At 33.7% G+C, this 27,137-nt stretch overlaps 4 protein-coding genes across 5 annotated transcripts; all 4 read left to right on the top strand.

Annotated features, from left to right (window-relative positions):
- Positions 1 to 4,185: 4,185 nt before the first annotated feature.
- Positions 4,186 to 14,473, top strand: LOC135846319 (uncharacterized). 2 transcript variants are annotated; one of them, XM_065365346.1, is made up of 5 exons: positions 4,186 to 4,498; positions 4,674 to 4,827; positions 9,532 to 9,681; positions 10,574 to 10,701; positions 11,952 to 14,473. In XM_065365346.1, exons 4-5 carry the CDS (start codon positions 10,585 to 10,587, stop codon positions 14,268 to 14,270), a joined length of 2,436 nt encoding a protein of 811 aa, XP_065221418.1. In that variant the 5' UTR covers positions 4,186 to 4,498; positions 4,674 to 4,827; positions 9,532 to 9,681; positions 10,574 to 10,584; the 3' UTR covers positions 14,271 to 14,473. The 2 variants fall into 2 exon arrangements, with proteins under 2 accessions (XP_065221418.1, XP_065221419.1); XM_065365347.1 differs by lacking the exon at positions 9,532 to 9,681.
- LOC135846318 (uncharacterized) lies at positions 4,834 to 8,811 on the top strand. Its single transcript, XM_065365345.1, has 3 exons — positions 4,834 to 5,176; positions 5,257 to 5,381; positions 6,185 to 8,811. The coding sequence occupies exons 2-3, from the start codon at positions 5,268 to 5,270 to the stop codon at positions 8,525 to 8,527; spliced, it is 2,457 nt and encodes an 818-aa protein (XP_065221417.1). The 5' UTR covers positions 4,834 to 5,176; positions 5,257 to 5,267; the 3' UTR covers positions 8,528 to 8,811.
- Positions 14,474 to 15,730: 1,257 nt separating the features above from the next.
- On the top strand, positions 15,731 to 20,156 carry LOC135848215 (uncharacterized). Its single transcript, XM_065368046.1, has 4 exons — positions 15,731 to 15,885; positions 16,558 to 16,682; positions 17,541 to 17,622; positions 17,710 to 20,156. Exon 4 carries the CDS (start codon positions 17,737 to 17,739, stop codon positions 19,978 to 19,980), a length of 2,244 nt encoding a protein of 747 aa, XP_065224118.1. The 5' UTR covers positions 15,731 to 15,885; positions 16,558 to 16,682; positions 17,541 to 17,622; positions 17,710 to 17,736; the 3' UTR covers positions 19,981 to 20,156.
- A 2,908-nt stretch (positions 20,157 to 23,064) lies between these two features.
- LOC135848875 (uncharacterized) lies at positions 23,065 to 26,542 on the top strand. The gene is made up of 2 exons (XM_065368949.1): positions 23,065 to 23,186; positions 24,042 to 26,542. The coding sequence occupies exons 1-2, from the start codon at positions 23,073 to 23,075 to the stop codon at positions 26,286 to 26,288; spliced, it is 2,361 nt and encodes a 786-aa protein (XP_065225021.1). The 5' UTR covers positions 23,065 to 23,072; the 3' UTR covers positions 26,289 to 26,542.
- The last annotated feature ends 595 nt before the right edge of the window (positions 26,543 to 27,137 follow it).

The raw sequence follows: 27,137 nt of genomic DNA on the forward strand, positions 1-27,137 counted from the left end.
GAGCTGTTACCTTGAGTAAGAAAATCAGGCCCTTCGGTAAAAAAAATCGGTGCGATGCCGGTGAACTCTCAATTTTACAAACTTATGAAAAAATCGAAGTAAGTATGAGGCAACATTTTTTGAACAGCATGTGACATCAAACGCTCGTTTTTCGTGTGAAGGACTAACAGCCCATAATTATAAAGGTATAATAAGTATGTCATAATGGTTTATTTTTATGAAAGTTTTGAAAATATTTTTTATTTAAATCTTTTTTTATACATCTTATACCTTAGAGCGGGAAAATAACGTAAAAAAGCGAGGGTGAAAAGGAAAAAATTGGCACATCAATTTTTTCTTCGGGAATGTGTTCAGATGGACCCCCTGAACTACCAAAAAAAACCCGACCCTCCTACCCCTGGAGCTAATTTTTTTAGGGGGCTAAAACCGGTTGCGATTCACGTTTCTTGCGTTTTACTCCGTAAATATTAGGTTTACGATAAAAACTACCATGACAAAAAATGCTCCCCTTCAAATTCTCGATAATTTGATACTACTCTCGATACCCATCCCTCAAGGGGGTGCCTAAAAAAAGGGGTGGAAAGAGTAGGTGTTTCAAAAAAATGTAAGTCCAGTAAATCAATCAAAATTACCACTTAATATTATTCGTTTTCGCTCAATTTTTTTTTACAGTGTCTACACACCCAACTACTAATCAAACCACCATTGATTGGTCTTCAACCCTCCCAGGGGTTTGGTGGGGGGTGCTTGATTTTTCAAGTAACACACAACTGAATCATGTATTCGAAAAACGAATCTGGACGTGCGATATATCGAAGAGTATGTTTTCGAGGTCGCTGAATACGAATATGAACTTATTTTCTGGGTCTAACCCCTCAAAGTCCCTCTGTGCCCCAAAAAGGGGGTCAAAATTTTGAAAAATCGCGAAAAGTCGAGTGATATATCGAATGGTATGTTTTCGAGGTCGCTGAGTACGAATATGAACTTATTTTTTGAGTCCAACCCCTCGAAGCCCCCCTGTGCCCCAAAAAGAGGGTCAAAATTTTGAAATATCGCGATAAGTCGAGTGATACAGTATATCGAATTTGTAGCCTACTCACTTGTTCTATTTTTAAATCATGAAACAAAACTTTTGAGACTTCCTTCTGAAGAAAATTGAAGTATTTTTGGGAGAAAATGGCTTGTCTTTTTATATTATACTCAACTAAAAATTTTTGCTATTTTCATTTATTATTTCTTCTTCGTCGTCGTCTTCTTCTTTTTTTTGTTGAAAATATGAATGTCTAAAAATTTTCTACCAAGTGATGATAAATTTCAGGGGGAGGGGGGAGACATCAAAGCATCTGAAAATTTTGATTTGAAAAAAAATCGAAATGCTTTTTGAAGTAGTGAAAAAATAAGATTGAACCCCTCCCCCTTCCATACAAATAAAATTCGAGAAATTGTCTTGCTTTGTCTTTTTTACTATTTTTTAATCATAAAACAAAAATTTGCCCCCCCCCCCCCCTTTCTGAAAAATATTGAGGTAGTTTTGAAAAAATGGCTCGTATTTTCATATTCTGAATCAAACATTTTTCAATTTCCCACTTATTCTTCCCTTATTTTGGAAATTTCAATTTCTAAAAATTTTTACTCTAGTAATGATAAATTAGGGAGGAAAAATCTAAACATTTTAAAATTTTGAATTGAACAAAAAATCAAAATGTTTTTTGAAGTACGTAGTGAAAAAATCGATTGTAATAATATTGAACATCTCCCTTTCCTTTAAAATAAAATATGAGAAATTGTCCTGCTTTTATTACCCTATTTTTCATGTTTTTTCGTATTTTGGACAACTTTTCATGTTGAAAATCACAAATAGAAGCAAATAACGCCCATTTGTGGAATTTGCGCGCAAATGCTCACCTTGCGCGCAGGCAAATGAATATGCGCGCATTTTAACATCACTAATTGGTGGGAAGTGTAAAGAGTAAAATGAGTGATATATTGAAAATGAGTCCATGGTCTTGTTATCAACGATCTTGAAAATATAATATTCGACATAATATTACACGATTTCTGGCAACTTGACAAAATTTTTTCCTATTCAGGGGAGCGTAAGGGGGTTTTGAAGAATCGTTAGCAGAAAAACAGTTCATATTCGTACTCAGCTACTTTGAAAACATACAATTCAATATGTCACTCAACTTTTCAGAAATTTTCAAAATTTTGGACTTTTTTGGGGCAGTCAGGAGCTTTGCGGGGTTGGGGGCAAAAAATAATACCATATTCGTACTCAGCGACTTTGAAGACATATCATTCGATATACACTCGACTTATCGCGATATTTCAAAATTTCGACCCTCTTTTTGGGGCACAGGGGGGCTTCGAGGGGTTGGACTCAAAAAATAAGTTCATATTCGTACTCAGCGACCTCGAAAACATACCATTCGATATATCACTCGACTTTTCGCGATTTTTCAAAATTTTGGACTTTTTTGGGGCAGTCAGGAGCTTTGCGGGGTTGGGGGCAAAAAATAATACCATATTCGTACTCAGCGACTTTGAAGACATATCATTCGATATACACTCGACTTATCGCGATATTTCAAAATTTTGACCCCCTTTTTGGGGCACAGAGGGACTTTGAGGGGTTAGACCCAGAAAATAAGTTCATATTCGTATTCAGCGACCTCGAAAACATACTCTTCGATATATCGCACGTCCAGATTCGTTTTTCGAATACATGATTCAGTTGTGTGTTACTTGAAAAATCAAGCACTCCCCACCAAACCCCTGGGAGGGTTGAAGACCAATCAATGGTGGTTTGATTAGTAGTTGGGTGTGTAGACACTGTAAAAAAAAATTGAGCGAAAACGAATAATATTAAGTGGTAATTTTGATTGATTTACTGGACTTACATTTTTTTGAAACACCTACTCTTTCCACCCCTTTTTTTAGGCACCCCCTTGAGGGATGGGTATCGAGAGTAGTATCAAATTATCGAGAATTTGAAGGGGAGCATTTTTTGTCATGGTAGTTTTTATCGTAAACCTAATATTTACGGAGTAAAACGCAAGAAACGTGAATCGCAACCGGTTTTAGCCCCCTAAAAAAATTAGCTCCAGGGGTAGGAGGGTCGGGTTTTTTTTGGTAGTTCAGGGGGTCCATCTGAACACATTCCCGAAGAAAAAATTGATGTGCCAATTTTTTCATTTTTAAAACTGCTATTTGCCCGGTCTACCTGCCTAATATTGTTATGTATGTTTTATATTATATTTCATCACTTTGTGTTAGGATACCTATTCATTTTTTAAGTTTTAAGATCCCTGCTCCTACCCTCATCTAATTTTTCAAACTGTCTTAATCTTGACCAAATAAAATTTCAAAATGAGAAAGCAGGACTTTCTGGACTCAACTAGGACTTTCGGCAAAACATTTTTCAAACACTTCACTACGTACTTCTTTTTATAAGGCGGGGGGGGGGGGTTACTTACCATTTTACGTGTCAATTAAAATTTTTTCGCTTTTTCACTGCTCTTGGTTACCCTTGGAGGACATTCTAACTTCTAAGCTTTTCAGGGAAGGAGATGGTTTCAAAAATACCATTTCGTCTATTTAATTTCAATTTTTTATTAGCGAAACATTTTGCATGCTTAGGTATTCAGAATTTTTTTTATTTTTTTGTGAAAAGCAGCACTTTTTTTTAAATTCAAGAACACCAAACAAGTAACAACTATTTTATAAACCTGAACTAGAAAAGGTAAGAAAGACTGAAAGACAGAAACACACTAACAGAAAACTCAAGTCCAAACGCATGCGCAGAGCGAGGGCATACTGCTGTCTCGAGTCTCCTCTCTCGTCCTCACTAAGGAACTAAATACCAGGTATGGAAATACGCCATCTTTGGTTATAGAAAAAAAATTTTAAGGACTCAATTTATTAATAATACCGCCAATTTACGTTATTTTTTTACTTCATATTCATTTTAATACACGAAATAAACATTTTCCCACCATTTTTTTGATTCCATTTCATTATACAACTGAAATGAAAAAATCACATCACCGTCAAAATTACGAAATCTATAACCGAAAATGGCGTATTTCCATACCTGGTATTTAGTTCCTTAGTCCTCACTCCTCCTGTTCTGTTTGTTATTGTTGTGTATCGCACGCATAGCTTACATTGTTGCAGAGTGTTGATAATTCGGACCTCCACGTTCCCCAGAGCGCGCTAGCATTCGTGGTACGTGATTGGTCAGTGATATTCTGTGCTCTTAGGTGCTTATCAAAACGGGACTTTTTATCACAAACTTCGGCGATTTCAAATTCGATGTTATATTTCCATTATTTCACATTGAATAAAACTAAATTTACGCATAGAGAATTGCTTTGCGATCGTGCTATCGAGTAAATGTTGTGGTGAATTAAAATAACACTTGCAAAGAACTTTAAATTCATTTAATCGTGCAACTTTGTTTCATCCTTCTAAGCTCACTAAAACACTGTAACTCGAGGTAATATTCATTATTCACAACATATAACGATACTAGAAGTCATATATTAATCAAAAACACTAAAAAAAACACCACGAAATTTACGAAATTAATGAAATATCGTTGAAAATTAATACGAGAATGAAATCGCCGAAGTTTGTGATAAAAAGTCCCGTTTTGAAATGTAAACAACCAGAGCACAGAAATATCAACAGCCAATCAGAATGCGCGACGGTATCGCCCTCTGGGGAACGTGGAAGTCCGAATTCTTAAATGTTGTGTTTGTGTTTGAGTTGATCGGAATTTTCTCAAATTTAATTCTTCGTGCTCGTGCTACTGTTAAGCTACAGGTAATTTTGTTTCCTTCAATTCAGTAGTTGAGCATTAGAGTAGTAAATTTTTACACCATTTTTGCATGTAGTCAGGAATTCAGGAAACATACACGCGTAAAACGTAATGTAAACAAACTCATGAACGTATGCTTATATAATAATTTCGTTCGATGGTGAAAGACGAAAGTATCCGGTAGTCGCTACTTCAAGTAATTTTGACTTGTCTGTGGGCTTCAAAATGAAATTATTATACAAAATATATCTATAGTGAAGTATTATGAAATTCCCAAAAATGTGTGTTTGTTTGTTGTTGTTTTTTATCACTAGGTATTTTTTAATGAAAAATTTAGGCTCTGAAAATACCCAGGTAAGTATACTTCCTTATTTTGTGTAGATAACTAATTTACGATTGATTCAATCGAACTGACATGAATGATTTTTTTTCAGATTCATACATCATGTCAGACGATGAGAATCTTCGTCAAATGTTCAACGCCATAGAACGTGATTGTTTGGCTCCAGATGAATTACCAGATTCGGTGTTGAATGATTCCTCAGCTCATCAAATAAAGGTGAATAATCTAGAATACTCGAAACTATCATGTAATAGTTTTTATAAGATGAAGCTGGAATGTTTTGCTACGAAAATTCAGAATATATTTACGAAAAGTATCCTCCAAGAACCCAAAATGTTCGCCAGCAGTCGTAATGAGAAATCTCAGTTTATTATCATTATTCGTAGAACAGGGACAAAATGGTGTCAAATCAAAAATACTGGCCATGTTTTTGCATGTAAAAATACAACTGAAAAACATTGATCCTCGTATATTTTCCATTTCCTTCTTTACTAAATTAAAATCAAAATTTTCGTGATACTAGGGGCGTCTGTTTGAATTCTATTTAATCGAGTTTTTTCTCAATTTTTTGTGGTATTATCGATCGATTTTACTTGTATTTTTACAAGAATCGGTCATCTCGATTTTTTGTAAAAAAACAATAAGTAAACATTGTTCAGAATTATTTACTCATAAATGGAAAAAATTATGAGGACTAAAATTGTGAAAAATTGGCAAAAATATTGCGAAGACGAAACGTAGGTACCTATATAGGAATCAATAAAACTTGATTTCCATTATCATTTCATAAGATTGTTTTTATGGAAAGCAATTTTTTTTTTAATTTGAAAAATCCTTTCAAGAACTGATTTTATTTACAAAATAATGACAACAGGACGTCACTACGTACGATGATCCTGTTTCTCAAGAGCAACTTTACTTTACCTTTGATTTCTAGATTTTAATTTAATTTTTTTTTTTATTATTCAATTTAGCTCAGCTTCAATTTTTATATTGTGTAAGTATTATTTCTGTTTCAGGAGCTGGATGGGACTTCTTGTAATAGAGTGGAAACAGCTCGTATCGATTTGGAAGATAAAAATACATACGTCCAACAATTCATTCCACGTTTAGAAGACATGGCTACTCTTGTAGCAACTTTAGAAACGTTAAATTATTACTACACGACTCAATGTATCGCAAACTTCGATCATCTTAAATATGTGAACAAAGTAATCGATAAATTGATGGTACCAAATCGCATCACGAAAAAAATCGAAGCACTTTGTGCTCAGATGAAAAAAGAACTATGGTTTCTTAGATCTGAAATTCAGAAATGGAGCCGTGTATACGATTACGATTCGTGTTCGTATTTTTATCTCTACGGATTGGTTTGGGACTCGAGTGGCCACATTAACGAAAAAAAAACGACAGAGAAAGCTTTATCGAGTTCGAGACATTTGAATGATGCCGATTTCGTATTCGAAAAAATGACTAAACACTGTTTAGTTAATTATATAATGGATTTTCCTCTGGATTCATTGAGTAAAGAATTCATCAGAACTGTGGAAGAACGACAATTTTCCGAACATGAACTAACATATTACTGGATAAAATGTAAAACAAGGAATACTCTTGATAGATACAGCACAAGGTACTATCAGTATGAATTGGCTTTAACTGATGTGCTTCGTTCGTTGAAACTGGCTATCAGCAGTAAATATCAATGGTCTGCGTACGAATACTTCTGGAATTTTTTCAATGAAAACGATCAAGTGGAAATGACCAGGAATTTAATTCGAAACGATAATTACAGAAAATACCAGAAGATTTTATTCTCGAAATTGAATAAAAATCAGCTCAATCGTTTATATTCTGAAGCCCCTCTTACCATTATTGTCAACTTTTTATCTTTGGGAGAACTCGAGCTAGCGAAAGCGACTTGGGATCGTATCAAGGTGACCATCGAATGTGAAAAATACGAAGTACTACTTGAACGAACCTGGGAGAATCCAAAATTAGATGAAGAAGACCGTTTGCAATTTTCAATTTATTCATGGAACACAGCACCCTCAAATCTAATTGAGTACCTGATAAATGTGAAAAATTGTCAAATTACGGACAAACTTTTAAAAGGAGAACCAATGCTTGAAAGTTCCAGTAGGTGTAAATTTCTAAAATCTGTTTTGTCTCGAACAACTCTCGAATTCAAACAGAAATTTTTGCTGCAAGCTGGTCCATGTTTAATATTGAATCATCCGGATGTGTTCATTTCACTGATTAATCACTGTTTGAACGAAATTGACAGCTTGACAGTCAGAGAAAATTTACTTATTGAAGCGATGGAGTCGAGTCCACCAGCTGGAATTATGCACCGTTTTCGAGATTTATTTTACTCGAGTCGTGAAGAATTTAACGAATTCCTCGAGTTATTCACTTTGAAACCAACTTTACAGACACAATTCAAGGAGTGTTTGTTACGATCTGAATTACTAATCACCAAAGTACTTTGGAAAGTTGGTAATTGGGAAAAATTGTTTCAATTTATAGACGAGTTGTTTCCGACCCTAGAAGTAGCTAGGTATCAAAAAAGGAATGTTGTTTTTACTTTTTTGCAGACTCACTGCAGCACTTATCGTGATTGTTACCGACCAAATGGCGATGAAAAGTTTACCGAAATTGATAATCTCTTAAATCAAGTTCTTACACCTCAAGAAGTAATCACTGCCAAGGAAAATATAGCCAATAGTTTTCTGGGTGGTTATTTTAGATCTTTGAAAAGAATGAATGTGCAGAGATTTGCCGAGTGGTGTTACTGCGGTGATGAAGAAAAGATAGAGGGATTCAGACGTTCGCTTCCAATTGATGAATTATTTCAAGCTCTTTTGAGCGAAATAGTTGAACGACACGTTAATGGCAGAGATGTAGAGTTATCGTTTTCATCATTAGACGAAATCTTACGTTGGAAATTTTCATCGAACAGAAGTGAAATAAAAAAATTCAAGTCGCGTGAATTAAACATAATCATGAAGAGAAAGAGAGAGAAGGACTATTTGTGGAAAAAGGGGACATATCCGTCTATCGCGGAGGAAATTATTGAATGGGTTTTCCACAGCGATAGTCGTCAGATTCGAAAATTTAAGCAACGTTACTCAAAAAGAGATATGATGAAGATTATTCACTGGCTGCATTTGTCAGAAGAGACCACCGACTGCGGAGAGTACTACCATCATACCAGCGATGAATCAGATGGTGGAAGTCGCCATCGTCCTATTCTTACTGACGATGAATTAGACACTGACTATACCGATAGCGATAGTGAGTTTGATGGGGTTCACTCTGACTATGAAAATCATCATAGCATGAGTGAAGAGTCTGACTAGAGTTCGACTGATTCTTATTAATATTAATTTATAGAATTTATACCATGTTTACATTTTTTACTGATTCTTATTAATATTAATTTATAGAATTTATACCATGCTTACATTTTTTATCTAACTTTAAGATATGTACAATGTGATAATATTATTTAATATGTGTGGATTGAAAGGTTCACATTTCGTCCAGTTGTTTATCGTTGACTAGCACATATTTATACCTATTTTTACAAGGTTTTTGATTTGATTGATTTTGTATTTGTACATATTATAATATGAACTCTTTCCATCAGTTTTTTTCTTTATTTTAGGCTAAATTTGCGAGTCAAGACTCGAACGCTCATTCATTACGCAAATATATTTTTCAGAGAGAGAGTTGATCAGAAATCACAAATATTACCGAAAAACAAACATTCGAAATTTTCAAGTTTCAATAACCAGGAAAAAATGCATTTTAAAATTCACTTGCAGAATTTTCAATCGCGTGGCAAATGGAGTAAGTAATCTAGTTTTGCAAAAAGGTTTTGCGACGGGTTACCGCATATTTTCTTGGAACAAATCTACAAAAATTTCTTTCATTACAGTTTTTAAACATTTTTTCAGAAAAAAAAAGAAAGGATTCTGTTCTTTAGATATGACTTGGGTACAAAAAAATTTAAAGCCTAGTTGAAAAAAAAGCGAGCCCAGTGCAGCTCTAATAATGTTATTTTTACGCCTTGGACTTAGGCAACATCTTCAACAGTTTCCAAAATATTTACTACGTAGTTATAGCGAAGGATTGCGATGCATTATGGTGCAATTGCAATCAACGTTGTACTACCACTATGTGGCGCAGATGCACACTAGAAATTGAATGGAATGCGTCTGGCGGGTGCATCTCAACAGACAATCGAGTCAGACTGCTCTTAGGAGCCAGGAGGGAATCCCTTTCTCTTTATTTTGTTGTATTGTTACTTGTTTTGTTGTTTATCTTCTTTAGTAGTATTTGTGATTTCTGCTTGCTACAGTTGCGTTTTGCTTACCTACGTTGTTGCGAAGTGTTGATATTTTGAAAATTTTGAATACTGAAGATTACAGTTCTTGAATGTCGTGCTTCGTTGCCTCGTTGGATCGGAAGTTTCTAAAATTTAATTCTTCAATTGATTGCTAAGCTACAGGTAATTTTGTTTCCTTCAAAAATCATAATTAATTCGCTATGTTTAAGTACTTATAGTTGGGCCTTGGGGTTGTAGTAAATTTTTATATTAAAATTTCATCCGATGGTGAAAGTTTTCACTCTCAGTGGTTGCATAATATTGCCCGGTCTATGGGTTTCAAAACAGAATTATACTTACAAGTGACGTATTATGAAACCGCAGTAAAAAAAATAATTCCCTGAGATGCATGTGTTTGTTTATTGTTCTTTATTTTTAGTTTTTAATGAAAAGAGCTCTAAAAATGCTGTTATACCTACTTTTTTATTCTTACTTATTTGTCTTTCTCACAAATAGGTATGTCTTAAACAATTAAAATTCTTCATTTAAGGTTAGATGATATTAATAAGAAACCAATGCTTGTGAATTTGTGATTGGCAAAAATTTATATTTTTCGAAGTAATCGGTAACTACCTATAGGTTATGCGTTTTTTTATCTACAATATTATTTGTGCAATTTTTTGTACCTATAGCAGGCTTACCCTCACTATCAGTTCACTGTTCTTCCTTTGAGCAGCTGAATTGTTTTATGGGAGTTGAAATATGTACCTATGTACTCATTGCTTTAATAAAAAAAAATAATAATAAACTAAATTGACGAATGATTGACCGAGGCGTTTCCTTCTTAATTTTCACCTTTCGGGCTGATAATTTTACTTAGGGAAGCGAAAAGTATACTTGACTATTCAAATTTTTGAGGTATAAATTGTAGATTGATTTCTGAATATTACGACTTCACGAGTTCTGGGAGGGAGATGGGGGAGAAAGATAGACTTCATTATTTTGTGTACGTACATATGTGGATTAATAATCCACGATTTATTCAATCTAACTTACACTGAATGATTTTTTTCAGATTCATACATCATGTCAAACGATAGGAATTTTCGTCAAGGGTTCAACGCGCCTTTAGAACGTGATTTTTTTGCTCCAGATGAATTACCAGATTCAGCGTTAAATGATACCTCAGCTTATCAAATAAAGGTGAATAGTCCAGAATACTCGAAACTACCATTTAATAGTTTTCAAGATTAAGTTAGGATTTTATTCTATACAAAAATTTAGAATAAGTAATATACCAAAAGTATTCTCCAAAAACCCAAAATGAGTCAAAATGTTGGCCATCTGTCGTGACGAGAAATCTCAGTTTTTTATTCGTAGAATAGGATGAAGGAACAACAATACGGTGTCAAATCAAAAATATTGGGCATATTTTCGCAAATAGAATAAAATTGAAAACAATTGCTCTTCTTGAATTTTTCTTGTTGGTAAATTAAGATCCAACTTTTCGTGATACTTGATACTGGGGTGTCGATTTAAATTCTATTTCAAGAATCGAAAAAGTCAACTTTCAAAAATCAGTTTTTCTTCGATTTTTCGATTAACGAATTTTTTTTTAATGTATCAATTTTATTTTTACAAGAAACTATCTACTTACCTTGATTTTTTGCGAAAAATAATAAGTTACAATATTGTTCAGAATAATTAGAAAAGGAAAAAATTATCAGCGAAGGACTAAAATTGTGAAGAACTAGGAAAAATATTGCAAAAAAGGAAAATTATGTAACCTAATGCCTAGGAATCGAGAAAAATCGATTTCATTAATTTCGTGAGGTTGATTTTATGGGAAATAATTTGTTTATTGATCAATTTTTTTCAAAAAATTAAAAAATCGTTTTAGGAACTGATTTTATAAATAATACAGGGTGTCTGGTGAGTGGATGTCAAAACTTCAGATTTAGATATAACCGGTACGACTTGAAAACCCCGTTATATGGACAAGTTGCCTATCTTCAATTGTTAAGGGGCAATCAAGCTTTGAAAAAAATTGCGGAAAACGTATTTTTCACCTTGGGAATGGGTAGTATGTACTTTGGAAAATGAACAAATCAAATTTTGTCATCACTGACCAGACATACACCCTGTATATAAAACATCAACATTCGGACGTCACTAGAGCAACCTTTTCCCTATATTTTTTTTTTAAATTAATTTTTGAGTAAGATAAAGATTCAAAATTCAATATGAGATGAATATTTGAATTTCAATCAAAATTTCAAAATGTTTTTAAGCAGAAGACTTTTTTTGTAATTGGCTGAAAAAAAATCTGTAATTTTGTAACTCAATGGTGGCAAAAATGCCCACTTGAAAGTCTCGTATGTAGTGTTTTCTTTATTAATTTAGGTTTATTAACTCAACATTAATTTTTATATTGTGTCATATTTTTGTTTCAGAAGCTGCATGGGACTTCTTGTAATAGAGTGGAAACTGCTCGTATCGATCTGGAAGATAAAAATACATACGTCCCACAACTCATTCCAAGTTTAGAAGACATGGCTAATTTTGCAGCAACTGTAGAAACGTTAAATCATCACTACACGTACACGGGTCAACGCTTCGTTGTAAACTTCGATTATCTTAAACATGCGAACGAAGTAATCGATAATTTGATGGTACCAAACCCCATCAAAGAAAAAATGAAAGCACTTTGTGCTAAGATGGAAAAAGAAGTGCGTTCTCTCCGATCTGATATTCAGAGATTCAGCAGTGTATACGATTATTATTCATTTTTTTATCTCTACGGACTGGTTTGGGACTCGAATGGTCACATTGACGAAATAAAAACGATACAGAAAGCTTTACCGCGTTCGAGGCATTTGAATGATGACGATTTCGTATTCGAAATAATAACTAAATACTGTTTAGTGGATTATATAATGTCTTTTCCTCTGGATTCTTTGAGTGATGAGTTCATCAGAACAGTGGGAGATAGAAGATTTTCCGAACATCAACTAACATATTACTGGATAAAATGTACTCTTGATAGATACGACGAAGGCCACTATCAGTATGTGCTGAATTCGGTGAAACGGGCTTTTAGCAGTCAATATCAATGGTCTGCGTACGAATACTTCTGGGATTTTTTCAATGAAAACGATCAAGTGGAGATGACCATGAATTTAATTCGAAACGATAATTACAAAAGATACCTGAAGATTATATTTTCAAAATTGAATAAAAATCAGCTCAAGCGTTTGTATTCTGCAGCACCTCTTAACATTATTGCCAACTTTTTATCTTTGGAAGAACTCGAACTAGCGAAAGCGACTTGGGATCGTATCAAATTGACGATTGAATGTGAGAAGTACGAACTTCTGCTTGAACATATCTGGAAGAATAAAAAATTACAAATAGATGAAGGAATCCGTTTGCAATTTTCAGTTTATTCATGGAACACCGCACCTCTGAATTTAATCGAGTACCTGATCGAGGTGAAAAATTGTCAAATTGCGGACAAGTTTTTAAAAGGAAACCCACTGATTGAAAATTCCTGTAATTTTGAATTTCTGAAAACCGTTTTATCTCGAGCAACACTCGAATTCAAACAGAAATTTTTGCTACAAGCTGGGCCATGTTTAGCATTGAATCATCCGGACGTGTTCGCTTCACTGATTAATCATTGTTTGAACGAAACTGACCGTGTGACAGTCAAGGAAAATTTACTTATTGAAGCAATGGAGTCGAGTCCACCAGCTGGAATTATGCACCGTTTTCGCGATTTATTTTACTCGAGTCGTGAAGAATTTAACGAATTCCTCGAGTTATTCACTTTGAAACCAACTTTACAGACACAATTCAAGGAGTGTTTGTTACGATCTAAATTACTAATCACCAAAGCACTGTGGAAAGTTGATATTTGGGAAAAATTGACTCAATTTATAGACGAGTTGTATCCGAACCGTGAAGTAGCTCGATATCAAAAGACGAATGCTGTTTATACTTTTTTGCAGATTCACTGCACTTACTACGATTGTTACCGACGGAATGGCGATGAAAAGTTTACCGAAATTGATAACTTCTTAAATCAAGTTCTTACACCTCAAGAAGTAATCACTGCCAAAGAAAATATAGCCAATAGTTTTCTAGAAAAATGTCGATCTGGTTGGGTCAGCTATTTGGAAAGAATGAATATGCAGCGATTTGCCTCGTGGTGCTATTGCGGCGATGAAGAAAACATAAAGATATTCAGACATTCGCTTCAAATTGATAAATTATTTCATCGTCTTATGACTGAAATAGTTGGACGATACGTTAATAGTTATAGTAGAGGTGCAAAGTTATCGTTTTCTTCATTAGACGAACTCTTACGTTGGAAGTTTTCATCGAATAGAAGAGAAATTGAAAAATTCAAGTCTCGTAAAATAAAAGAAATCATGAAAAGAAAGGTAGAAGAACGCTTTTTGTGGAAGACGTACGCATATCCGTCTGTCCTGAAGAAAGTTATTGAATGGGGTTTCCATGGCGATAGGCGTCAGATTCGAGAATTTGAGCAACGTTACTCAAAAACAGATATGATGAAGATTATTCACTGGATGAATTTTCGTGAAGTGTCGACGGAGGATATGGATTGCTGCGGAGAGTGCTCTGATGAAGCAGATGGTGCAAGGCGCCGTGCTCGTTCTGTTCTTACCGACTATGAGACACATTTTGCATGGCACTATCCTTTTACCAACAATGATGATGTGTTTCGTGAGTTTAACAATGAAAATTGAAAGCCATCGTAGCATGCCCGAACTGCCCGAAGAGTCTGACTAGTACGACTGATGATCTTATTATTTATAGAATTTATTTTAATTGGTGTGCATCGAAATATTCACATCTCGTCTGATTGTCTATTGTAAAAGGTCACATATCTACGGCTATTTTTATAAGTTTTTTTGTTTTGTTTTTAGTCCAATATAAACTTTTACCATTACCTAGTTTTTTTTCTTCATTTTAGGAAGTTTGCGAATCAATGCTCGAACTTTCATTCATTATGGGACTCTAACAAAAATGTTACGAAGATATTCTTCTGGGAGGGAGGTGGACAGTAACCACAAAATTTTCAAAAAAACACGTCTTTTTCGAAAATTTTCAAGTTTCAATAGGCCTAAATATTAAAAAGTTCATTTTAAAATTCACCAACCGAATTTTCAATCGGCGAACAGGGTGATCTATAGTTTTCCAAAAAGTGTTGAGACGATTGCCGAAACATTTTCTTCAAAAATTTCGTTTTTTATTTCTTCTAAAAATGAAATTTTATAAAATTTTCAGCGGTGTAACAGTTACCATTTTGTCCTCGGAATTGTAAGGCAATTTTTTTGAAAAAATGTGTTGCTTTTGAAGTAGGTACGCTTGTTCCCACTTGATGTCGAAAGCGATCTCCAAAGTAGAACAATCAATAACACCTCAGGTTCATTCAGTTGAAGTTTAACCCCAAAGTGGAAAATTATCATGAATCTTCCATTCACGATGAGAGGTTGATTGTTACTAATTAAACATCGCTGATTACAAAATTGTCATCCATTTTACTCCATATTGAATTTTAACGTGGAAACTTTATATTTCATTTCGAAAACAATTCGATATTTGAAAAATTTTGTATCATTGGATCCAAAAAAATACCAGAAATGTACTTCCGATGTGCAAAAACTCTACCCATAGGCCATAACTCTTCGTAGGTCATGTCTCCAAGCGCGTCCAAAGCTCAGGAAAAAAGCTAAAGTGCTATCTTCATCTTCTACGAGAAATTAAGATTTGGTATCTTGCTCCATGTACAAAAAATAAATTGGATTAATATAAATTGAAATAAATTTGAATAATATAATTCAAAAATAATTGCAATGATAATTTATAATGTTGATCATTTCATTACTGTGTTGAGTGTTGAATAATTTTTCGAGAATTCTTAAGTAGCCCTACTTACTCACATGATACATATGACTTTGTAGAAGAGAGGTGAGCATTTTAGTGAGCATTTAATTCAACATCTGGTAGGTACGAAGCAAGGATTTCTCAAAAACTGTACCATCTTTGAAAATCGCTGTGTTCGAACAGTTTTTTTACGCCTTGAAAGTAGGCAACATCTTCAACATCTTTTATACTTAAAACTATCACCACGTGGCGCAGATGCTCGGCACGATGCATGATGCAATTTTCAATTTAGTTGCATTAGGTACTTGCATTTGTGATTTCAGCGTGGCTACTTGCTACTGTTGTGTTTTGCTAACGCTGTTGCAAAGTGTTGATATTTTGACTGTTGAAAATTATAATTCTTGAATATTGTGCATCGTTGGATCGGAAGTTTCTAAAATTTAATTCTATGTACAATTGATTGTCAGGCTACAGGTAACTTTGTTTCCTTCAAAAGTCATAATTTACGCTATGTTTAAGTATACGTCTTTCTCTCAAGAAATACATACATATGTCTCAAACAATTAATATTCTTCATTTAAATCGTAAAAAAATGATGTAATTTCTATTGAACATTAATTACCAGAAAGTAAAAGTAATAGGTAGGTGTGAATTTGTGATTGAAAAAACGATATTTTTCGAAGTTTTATACTAAGTAACGGCAGGTTATACGATTTTTTCATCTATACGTATGTATGTATGTAATGTACCTATGTACCTATTTATGCAATTTTCTGTAGTAAGCTTACCCTCAATTCCTCCTTTGAGCAGCTGAATTGTATTATGGGAGTTAAAAGTAGGTAATCGATTGCTTAATGCTTCAATAAACAAATGAACGAAATTGACGATTGATTGACTGAGGGATTTCCTTGTTGGTTTTCGGTTTAATAATTTTACTTACACGAAAAGTATATCCCTTTTCGACAAAACTTTATTATTAGAATTTTTGAGATATAAAATTATTCTTGATTGATTTCTGAATATTACGACTTTACAAGTGCTTGAAGGGGAAGGGGGGGAAAGATAGACTTATTATTTTGTGTAAAAATAATGTAGATTAATTTACGATTGATTCAATACTACTATAAGATGAATGATTTTTTTCAGATTCATACATCATGTCAGACGATAGGAATTTCTTTCACGGGTTTAACGCCATAGGACGTGATTTTTTTGTTCCAGAAGAATTTCCAGACTCGGCGTTAGATAATTCCCCAGCTCATCAAGTAAAGGTGAATAATCCAGAATACTCAACTATCATTTAATAGTTTTTATAATTAAGTTAGGATTTTATTCTACGAAAATTAAGATTAATTATTCTAAAACTATCCTGCAAGAACCCAAAATGAGCCAAAATACACCGTCGTGATAAAAAATCTCAGTTTTTTATTATTCGTAGAACATGGACAAAATGGTGTCAAATCAAAAATACTGGCTATGTTTTTGCAAATGAGATAAAATTGAAAAAAATTGCTCCTCGTGAACTCTTCTTGATAAATTAAAATCCTATTCTCGTGATACAAGAAGTGTCGATTTAAATTCTGTTTCGAGACTCGAAAAAGTCAACTTTTATGATTGACGATTTTCTTGTTTGTATCGATTTTATTTGAACAAGAATCGATTCCCTCGATTTTTTGCGAAAAATATAAAATAATAGGTAACAATTATTGTCAAGAATATTTTAGAATTGGAAAAAATTATCAGAAGGACTACCTAGTACCTATAATAAGATACATAGCAAAGAACTGACAAAAATATTGCGAAAACGAAAAGTAGGACCTATGTAAGTATAGGAATCGAGAAAAATCGACTCTATTAATTTCATAGGATTGAATTTATGGGAAATAATTTTTTTAATGACCAATTTTTTTTTTAAATTGAAAAATCATTTCAAGAACTGATTTTACACAATACAAAACATCAACATCAGGACGTCACTACCTACGTGATCTTGTTTCCCGAGGGCAACCTTTAATTCCTCGATTTTTTTAAATTTTAAATTCATTTTTGGGTAAGATTCAATATGAGCTGGATACTTCAATTTTAATCAAAATTTCAAAATGTTTCTAAGCTGACGACTTTTGTTCTAGGTACCAAACTGGCTAGAAAAAAAACAAAAAAAAACTGTAATTTTATAGGTAACTACAGGGTGGAAAAAATGCCTACTTGAAAGTATGTATCTAGTGTTTTATTTTTTAATTCAGGTTTATTACCTCAACTTCCATTTTTATATGTACTGATGTATTATTTTTGTTTCAGATACTGAATCGAACTTCTTGTTATGGGATGGACACTGCTCATATCGATTTGGAAGATAAAAATACATACGTCCAACAACTGATTCCAAGTTTAGAAGACATGGCTACTCTTACAGCAACTTTAGAAACGTTGAATTATTACTACACGAATCAATGCTTTGTAAACTTCGATCACTTTAAGTATGTGAACGCAGTATTCGATAGTTTGATGGTACAAAACCGCATCAAAGAAAAAATGAAAGCACTTTGTGCTGAGATGGAAAAACAAGTGCGTTCTCTTAGTTCTGATATTCGGAAATTGAGCAATGTATACGAATACGGTTCGTACTTTTATCTCTATGGACTGATTTGGGACTCGAATGGCCACATTGACGACAAGAAAACGATAGAGAAAGCTTTATCGCGTTCGAGACATTTGAATGATGACGATTTCGTATTCGAAATAATAACTAAATACTGTTTAGTGAATTATATAATGGATTTTCCTCTGGATTCATTGAGTGAAAAGTTCATCAGAACCGTGGAAGAAAAAAGATTTCGCGAACATCAACTAACATATTATTGGATAAAATGTAAAACAAGGATTACTCTTGATAGATCGGACGCAAACTACTATCAGTATGAATTTGCTTTGTCTGACGTGCTTCGTTCGTTGAAACGGGGTTTCAGCATTGATTATCAATATCAATTTTCTGCGTACGAGTACTTCTGGGATTTTTTCGATGAAAACGATCAAGTCGAAATGACCATGAATTTAATTCGGAACGATAATTACAAAAGATACCAGAAGATTATATTTTCAAAATTGAATAAAAACCAGCTCAAGCGTTTGTATTCTGAAGCCCCTCTTAACATTTTTGTCAACTTTTTGTCTTTGGGAGAATTCATGACAGCGATGGCGACTTGGAATCGTATAAAATTCACGATTGAAGGAGAGAAATTCGACCTTCTACTTAAACAAATCTGGAATGATCAAAAACCAGATGAAGGAAGCCGCATCCGATTTACGATTTATTTATGGGACACTGCACCTCAGAATTTAATCGAGTACATGATAAACGTGAAAAATTTTCAAATTACAGACAAATTTTTGAAAGGCAGACCTATGCTTGATAGTTCCAGTAGGTGTAAATTTCTGAATGCTGTTTTATCTCGAGCAACGCCCGAATTCAAACGGAAATTTTTGCTTCAAGCTGGACCATGTTTAGCATTGAACCATCCGGACGCGTTCATTTCATTGACTAATCATTGTCTGAACGAAACTGACAGTGTGACAGTCAGGGAACATTTACTTATTGGTGCAATGGAGTCGAGTCCACCAGCTGGAATTATGCACCGTTTTCGAGATTTATTTTTTTACTCGAGACTTGAAGAATTTAACAATTTCCTCGAGTTATTTACTTTGAAACCAACTTTACAAGCACAATTCAAGGAGTGTTTGTTACGATCTAAATTACTAATCACCAAAGCACTGTGGAAAGTTGATATTTCGGAAAAATTGTCTCAATTTATAGACAAGTTGTATCCGAACCGTGAAGTAGCTCGATATCGAAAGAGGAATGCTGTTTTTACTTTTTTGCAGATTCACTGCACTTACCGCGATTGTTATCGACCAAATGGTGATGAAAAGTTTACCGAAATTGATAATCTCTTGAATCAAGTCCTTACCCCTCGAGAAGTAATCACTGCCAAAGAAAATATAGCCAATCGTTTTCTAGAAACATGTCGATCTGGTTTCGTCAGATCTTTGAAAAGAATGAATATGCAGAGATTTGCTACGTGGTGTTATTGCGACGATGAAGAAAACGTAAAGGGATTCAGACGTTCGCTTCCAATTGATAAATTATTTCATCCCCTTATGAATGAAATAGTTGCACGATACGTTAATAGTAGAGATACAAAGTTATCGTTTTCTTCGTTAGACGAACTCTTACGTTGGAAATTTTCGTCGAAAAGAAGAAAAATTAAAAAATTCAAGTCTCGTAAAATAAACAAAATTATAAAAGGAGAGGTAAAAGAAAAAAAGTTGAAGAAGACGAGCATATATCCGTCTGTCTTGGAGAAAGTTATTGAATGGGGTTTCCAAGGTGATAAACGTCAGATTCGAGAATTTGAGCAACGTTACTCTAAAACGGATATGATGAAGATTATTCACTGGATGGGTTTTTTGGAAGAGAACTACTGCTGCCCAGAGTACTTTGGTCATACTAGTGATGAATCAGATAGTGGAAGGCGCCATCGTCGTATTCGTAACTACAACTGGTATATGTAAGAATTATGTATAGGTACCTACTAAGTATGTATTATTTTACTGACATCGAGTTTGATGTGTTTGATGAGTTTGACAATGAAATCCATCATAGCATGACCGAAGAGTCTGACTAATACGAATGTTTCTTATTAAATTTATAGAATTTATATTGCTCCTGCATTTTTTACTCACCATAAAAATACAATGTTATATGTAATATATTTTAAATGCCGGTGGATCGAAATATTCACATTTCGGCGGCTTGTTTATTGTTAAATGGCACATACCTACAGCTATTTTTACAAGGGGAGGTGGACAGAAACCACAAAATTTCCAAAAAACACTCCTTCGAAAATTTTCAAGCTTGAATAAACATTAAAAAGTTCATTTTAAAGTTCACCAATCGAATTTTCAATCGGCGAATAGGCTGAACTGTTTTTACAGGTGGTGTTGCGACGATTGCCACACATTTTCTTCGATCAATCTACGAAAATTTTGTTTTTTATTTTTTCTAAAAGTAAAATTTTATAAAATTTTCGGCGGTGCAACAGTCACTATTTTGTCCTCGGAATTGTAAGGCAATTTTTTTGAAAAAATTCTTTCTTTGAAAGTGCACTTTTTCCCACTCGATATCGAAAGCGATCTCTAAAGTAAAACAATAATACCTCCGGCTCATTCAGTTGAAGTAATGATGTCTAAACCCATAGCGGAAAATTATCACAAATTTTCCATTCATGAGAAGTCGATTGTTACTATTATACATGGCTGATAACAAAATTTTCATCCGTTTTACTCCATAATTGAATTTTCAACGTGAAAACTTTATATTTCATTTCGAAAACACTTCGATATTTGAACAATTTTGTATTATTGGACCCAAAAATGAAAAAAAATACCAGAAATGAACTTCCCGTGTGCAAAAACCCTACCCATAACTCTTCGTAAGTAGGTATTATCTTCTATCAATTTCGTGAATGAGGAATATCTAGCTCCATGTAGGTACAAAAAAAAAATTGAAATGAATCTGAATAATATAATTCAAAAATAGTTGCAATGATAATTTACGTTTTTGATCATTTCATTACAGTGTTGAGTGTTGAATATTTTTTCGGGAATTACATGTAGGCCTACCTACTTATAGACATATGCTGGTATGACTTTTTAGGAGAGAGGTGGCATTTTAGTGAGTATTGAATTCATCAAGTCGAATTCAAACATCTTGTACGAAGCAAGGATTTCTCAAAAACTGTATTATCCCTGAAAATCGTTTGTGTTCGAACAGTTTTTTTACGCCTTAAAAATAGGCAACATCTTCAACAGCTTCCATACATGGTGCAATCCCTACTTCCCCTTTACTTCCCTTACTCAACAGTTGAAAATATCACCACGAGGCGCAGATGCTCGCTGTCTAGTGTCTAGAGTCTAGACGAGAGAATAAGGCTCTTGGCATGCATGATGCAATTTAGTTTACTAGTTTTTAGTTCATTAGTTGCAATTGAGGCTGCAACCCATGGTGCAGCGCTAGTGTCGCTATTAGTGATAACAGTTGAAATAGGGGTCTGATGTATTGGATTATATGGGAAAATTTCGAATTATTGCATTATTTTATAACTGAAAGAAGTAAAGACTTATTTAAATGTAAGCATCTTTAGTAGAATTTCACGCTCTTTCATAAAATGTCAACAGAAAAATTCTACGTGCAATAATTTCGGAGATATTTAATTTCAAAGAGTGTTGAAATTCTATTTCTTCGTCATGTGATTACTCAGTAATCACTGTATCACAAACTTTGAAATTCAATATCTCCGAAATTATTGCACGTAGAATTTTTCTGTTGACATTTTATGAAAGAGCGTGAAATTCTACTAAAGATACTTACATTTAAAAAAGTCTTTACTTCTTTCAGTTATAAAAAAATGCAATAATTCGACATTTTCCCATATAATCCAATGCATTAGACCCCTATTTCAGTTGTTATCACTCTTATCAGTATTTTTAGTTCCAAAAGTTGCAACCTCAATGTTGCATTTGTGATTTCAGCGTATACCTACTGCAGTTGTGTTTATGTGTTTTGCTAACGCTGTTGCAAAGTGTTGATATTTTGATTGTTGAAAATTATATTTCTTGAATGTTGTGCATCGTTGGATCGAAAGTTTCTAAAATTTAATTCTATGTACAATTGATTGCCAGGCTACAGGTAAATATGTTTAAGTACTTGGCGGGGCCTTGGGGTGGTAAATTTTCACACAAAAATGTCATCTGATGGTGAAAATGTTAAATGTTCAGTAGTCGCATAGTATACTTCAAGTAACTTTGCTATAGTCTATGGACTTCAAAACGAAATTATATTGAGGTACCTACCTATTAATGAAACCGAAATGAAAAATTTTCAGAGATGCATATGTTTGTTTATTTATTGTCGTTGTTGTTTTTTTTTAAATGAAAAATTTAGGTTACCTAAGTGAGTATTTTTAGAGCCTATACCTACTCATATTTTCTTACAGCTGTGTGTCTTTCTGGCAAATATGTCTCAAACAATTGAAATTCTTCATTCAGATAGTAAAATGTAATGTACCTAGTACCTACCTAATTCTATTAAAATTAATTATCAGAAACCAATGCTTGTGAAATTGTGAGTGAAAAAACGATATTTTTCGAAGTTCTAATAGGTGACTGCAAGTTACCTATACCATTTTTTTATCTACCTATTTATGCAATTTTCTGTAGTAGGCTTACCCTCAGTATTAGTTCATCCTTTGAGCAGCTGAATTGTATTATGGGTTATGAGAGTTGAAAGTAGGTACCTACTCATTACGTAATGCTTCAATAAACAAATGAACGAAATTGACGATTGGTTGACAGGGAGGTTTCCTTGTTGGTTTTTGGACTGATAATTTTACTTACCCGGAAAGTATTCCCCTTTTCGAAAAGACGCTATTATTAGAATTTTTGAGATGTAAAATTCTTGATTGATTTCTGAATATTACGGCTTAACAAATACTTGGAGGGGGTGAGGGGGAGGGTAGAAAGATAGACTTCATTATTTTGCGTAGATTAATTTACGATTGATTCAATACAACTAACATGAGTGATTTTTTTCAGATCCATACATCATGTCAGACGATAGGAATTTTCGTCAAGGGTTCAACGCCATAGAACGTGATTTTTTTGCTCCAGAAGAATTTCCAGACTCGGCGTTAGATGATTCCTCGGCTCATCAAATAAAGGTGAATAATCCAGAATATTCGAAACCATAATTTAATAGTTTTTAAGATTAAGTTAGGATTTTATTCTAGGAAATTCAGATAAATATACAAAAAGTATCCTTCAGAACCCAAAATGAGGCAAGGCCGTGTTTTTGAAAATGAAATAAAATTGAAAAAAATTGCTTCTCGTGAATTTTTCTTCTTGGTAAATTAAAATCCAACTTTTCGTGCTGATACTAGAGATGTCGATTTAAATTCTATTTCGAGAATCGAAAAAGTCAGCCTTTAAAAATCAGTCCTACCTACTTCGATTTTTTGATTGACGAATTTTTTTGTATGTATCGATTTTATTTTTATATGAATCGATAATTTAGAAATGGAAAAAATTATCAGAAGGACTGAAATTGTGAAGAACTGGCAAAAATATTGCAAAAACGAAAAGTATGTATAGTTATAATTAGGAATCGAGAAAAATCAATTTCATGAGATTGTTTTTATGGGTAATAATTTTTTTTTTCAAATGAAAAATCATTTCAAGAACCGATTTTAATTTCCCAAGGGCAAACTTTCAATTCCTAGATTTTTTAAAAAATGTTAAATTCATTTTTGGGTAAGATTCAATATCAGCTGGATACTATGCATAAATTTCAATCAAAATTTCTAAATGGTTCTAAGCTGACGACTTTTTTATAACTGGCTAAGAGAAAAACCGAAAAAAAAAACGAAAAAAAAAACAACTAGGTATAATTTTGTTACTCAAGGGTGACAGAAATACCTACTTGAAAGTTAGATAGTGTTTTCTTTATTAATTTAGGTTTATTTATATTACCTCAACCTCAACTTCAATTTTTATATTGTGTATTATTTTTGTTTCAGAAACCGAATCGAACTTCTTGTTGTGGAGTGGAAACTACTCATATCGATTTGGAAGATAAAAATACATACGCCCAACAACTGATTCCAAGTTTGGAAGACATTGCTACTCTTGCAGCAACTTTAGAAACGTTAAATTATTACTACACGAATCAATGCTTTGTAAACTTCGATTATTTTAGATATGTGAACGAAGTATTCGATAATTTGATGGTACAAAACCACACCAGAGAAAAAATGAAAGCACTTTGTGCTGAGATGAGAAAAGAACTGTGTTTTCTGAGATCTGATATTCAGAGATGGAGCAGTGTATACGATCACGGTTCGTATTTTTATCTCTACGGACTGGTTTGGGACTCGAAAGGCCACATTGACGACAAAAAAACGATAGAGAAAGCTTTATCGCGTTCGAGGCATTTGAACGATGACGATTTCGTATTCGAAATAATAACTAAACACTGTTTAGTAAATTATATAATGGATTTTCCTCTGGATTCTTTGAGTGAAGAGTTCATCAGAACTGTGGAAAACAACAGATTTTTCCAACATCAACTAACATATTATTGGATAAAATGTAAAACATGGATTATTGCTCGTAATGGCAATGGCTTGTACGATGCAAGCTACTTTGAATATGAATTTGCTTTGACTAACCTGCTGAATTCGTTGAAACAGTGTTTGAGCTTGAGCAATAAATACCAATGGTCTGTGTACGAATACTTCTGGGATTTTTTCGATGAAAACGATCAAGTGGAAATGACCATGAATTTAATTCGAAACGATAATTACAAAAGATACCAGACGATTTTATTTTCAAAATTGAATAAAAACCAGCTCAAGCGTTTGTATTCTGAACTCCCTGTTACCATTATCGTCAACTTTTTGTCTTTGGGAGAATTCGAGCTAGCGAAGGCAACTTGGCATCGTGTCAAATTAACAATTGAATGTGACAAGTACGAACATCTGCTTGAACAAGTCTGGATTCATCGAAATCCAGATGAAGAAAGCTGCTTACAATTTTCAATTTATTTATTGGACACCGCACCTCCGAATTTAATCGAGTACGTGATCAAGGTGAAAAATTGTCAAATTACGGTATATGCGGACATGTTTTTAAAAGGCAGACCAATGCATGAAAGTTCCAGTAGTTGTAAATTCATGAAAGCTGTTTTATCTCGAGCAACGCTTGAATTTAAACAGAAATTTTTGCTACAAGCTGGACCATGTTTAGCATTGAATCATCCGGAAGTATTCATTTCATTGATTAATCATTGTTTAAACGAAACTGACCGTGTAGCAGTCAAGGATAGTTTACTTATTGAAGCGATGGAGTCGAGTCCCCCAGCTGGAATTATGCACCGTTTTCGAGATTTGTTTTTGTACTCCGGTCGTGAAGAATTTGACAAATTCCTCGAGTTATTCACTTCGAAGCCAACTTTACAGACACAATTCAAGGAGTGTTTGTTACGATCCAAATTACTAATCACCAAAGAACTGTGGAAAACTGATTATTGGGAGAAATTGTCTCAGTTTATAGACGAGTTGTTTCCGAACCGAGAAGTAGCTCGATTTCAAAAGAGGAATGCTGTTTTTACTTTTTTGCGGGCTCACTGCACTTACAGCGATTGTTACCGACCAAATGGTGATGAAAAGTTTACCGAAATCGATAATTTCTTAAATCGAGTTCTTACCCCTCGAGAAGTAATCACTGCTAAAGAAAATATAGCCAATAGTTTTCTAGAAAAATGTCGATCTGGTTGGGTCGGCTATTTGAAAAGAATGAATATGCAGCGATTTGCCTCGTGGTGTTATTGCGGCGATGAAGAAAACATGAAGCGATTCAGACGTTCGCTTCCAATTGATAAATTATTTCATTCTTTTATGACTGGAATAGTTGCACGATACGTTAATAGTTATAGTAGAAAGTTATCGTTTTCTCTATTAGACGAGCTCTTACGTTGGAAGTTTTCATCGAATAGAAGAGAAATTGAAAAATTCAAGTCCCGTAAAATAAAAAAAATCATGAAAAGAAAGACAGAAGAACGCTTTTTGTGGAAAACGTACATATATCCGTCTGTCCTGAAGAAAGTTATTGAATGGAGTTTCCATGGCAATAAGCGTCAGATTCAAGAATTTGAGCAACGTTACTCCAAAAGAAATCAGATGAAGATTATTTACTGGATGGGTTTTGAAGAAGTGTCGTCGGATGAGGACTGCTGCGGAGAGTGCTCTGATGAATCAAATGGCTGAAGACGCCATTCTCGTTCTGTTCTTACCGACTATGAGACATATCGTATATCGTGCATGGGACTATCTATCCTTTTATCGACAATGATGATGTGTTTCATGAGTCTAACAATGGAAATTTAAAGGCATCATAGCACACCTGACCCGAAGAGTCTGAATAATACGACTGATGATCTTATTATTTATAGGATTTATTTTAATTGGTGTGGATGGAAATGTTCACATCTCGTCCGATTGTTTATTGTAAAATGTCACATACCTACGGCTATTTTTACAAGTTTTTTTTTTGTTTTTAGTCCAATATAAACTTTTTCCATTACCTAGTTTTTTTTCTTCATTTTAGGCACAGTTTGCGAATCAATGCTCGAACTTTCTTTCATTATGGAACTCTAACAAAAATGTTACGAAGATATTCTTCTGGGAGGGAGGTGGACAGTAACCACAAAATTTCCGAAAAACAATCCTTCGAAAATTCTCAAGTTTGAGTAAACATTAAAAAGTTCATTTTAAAATTCACCAACCGAATTTTCAATTGGCGAATAAGGTGAGCTAAGTATTTTTACAGATGGTGTTGCGACGATTGCCACACATTTTCTTCAATTAGGTAATCTACGAAAATTTTGTTTTTTATTTCTTCTAAAAGTAAAATTTTATAATATTTTCGGCGGTGCAACAGTCACTATTTTGTCCTCTGTATTGTAAAACAATTTTTTTTGAAAAAATTCTGTCTTTGAAAGAGCATTTTTTCCCACTTGATGTCGAACTCGAAAGTGATCTCCAAAGTAGAACAATAATACCTCAGGCTCATTGTGTCATTGAGTTGAAGTCTAAACCCCAGAGTGGAAAATTATC

Source organism: Planococcus citri, chromosome 5 (assembly GCF_950023065.1).
Source record: "Planococcus citri chromosome 5, ihPlaCitr1.1, whole genome shotgun sequence".
NCBI classification, from domain to species: Eukaryota; Metazoa; Arthropoda; class Insecta; order Hemiptera; family Pseudococcidae; genus Planococcus; species Planococcus citri.